The sequence below is a fragment of the Myotis davidii genome, unplaced genomic scaffold, assembly GCF_000327345.1.
Source record: "Myotis davidii unplaced genomic scaffold, ASM32734v1 scaffold3578, whole genome shotgun sequence".
Taxonomy (NCBI): Eukaryota; Metazoa; Chordata; class Mammalia; order Chiroptera; family Vespertilionidae; genus Myotis; species Myotis davidii.
In genome coordinates, this window is record NW_006289094.1 from 528,339 (window position 1) to 529,483 (window position 1,145).

General features: G+C 67.8%; 1 protein-coding gene across 1 annotated transcript in view; it reads right to left on the reverse strand.

The window, feature by feature from the left end:
- Positions 1-1,145, reverse strand: part of CDHR5 (cadherin related family member 5) — a 9,810-nt gene that overhangs the window by 3,316 nt on the left and 5,349 nt on the right. Inside the window, exons 5-7 of the mRNA XM_015562397.1 lie at positions 1,005-1,055; positions 177-269; positions 3-76 (exon numbers count right to left, since the gene is read on the reverse strand). Of these exons, the coding sequence (XP_015417883.1) occupies positions 3-76; positions 177-269; positions 1,005-1,055 (218 nt within the window). The remainder of the gene's footprint in view (positions 1-2; positions 77-176; positions 270-1,004; positions 1,056-1,145) is intronic.

Sequence of the window (1,145 nt, forward strand, 5' to 3'; positions counted from 1 at the left end):
ACAAGATGTCACTTTTGTCAAGGTCCGTGGCCGCCAGCTCCTCTTGGGGGATGACGATGGTGTTCACTTTCGTGTCCTGGGGGACAGAGAGGGGTTGGTCTGGCCACGCCTGTGACCCCCGGGGACCCATCCCCAGGCCAAGGCCCCCACGAGCCCCCTCCCCGCCTCGCACTCACCTCGGGCACCTTCTTCGTTTTGACCTCGAAGGGGAACACGGGAGGGTTGTCGTTGACGTCCAGCACGGTCACAAACACCTTCAGCTGGCTCACCTGGTGGACAGGCGGCGGTCAGCGCCCCCTCTTCCCCCGCGTGCAGGTGGCCCTGCTCTCGGGGCGCGGAGACGTCACAGGACAGCTCTGCTCCGCAGGGCCCAGACCCCCCCCCCCAACTTGTGAAACACTGTCGGTGCCAGTGCCCTGGGGAGAAATAACGGGGGGCGGGGGGGCGCAACCAGCCAAATCCCACAAAGACAAGGCAGGACAGTTCCTCCCGTTGTGAATCAGAGAGAGAGCGCGCGTGCGGGGAGCCGGGCACGGGGAGGGGAGCCGGGCGCTAGAAGGGGCTGCATCAGGAGCCTGGGGCCTAGGGACGCCCTGTGACCAGGGCAGCGAGCGTCTCGGCCCCTGTGCTGAGCGCCGGCCCTTGCGGGTGTTATGCCAAGAGGCGCCCTTACGTTTTAGAGGAGACACCCTGAGCTCTGCACAGGTGGGCGCTGTGAGATGCGCGGGGCGCGGGGCTCCCTGGCCGTCCCCACTGTGTCTGCGTGTTTGCGGTTCCCCACTGAAGGGTCAGGAGCTGTGGGGGGCGGGTGCGCTCTCGGTGGTGGGGTTTGCGGGTCTGCAGCTCAGGGACAGTCTGGCTGGAGGACGCGTGGGCGTTGCCAGCACAGGTGACGCGTGACAACAGGCCACTGGGTGAGGTCCCTGGAGAGGCCCGAGCTGGGAGCGCTCTGATGTCCCAGGGGAGGGGCGGACATGGGCGCCGGCCCGGGAGGGGGCACTCACCACGGTGTCGCCTCTCCTGCACTCCAGGTCTGCCAGCAGCATCGTTCTGTCCTGTGGGCGGAGGGTGTCAGGAACCACCTGCCCTGCCGGGCGCAGCGCCACCCCATCCACAGAGGGGAGACTGAGGCCGAGGGGCGGGTG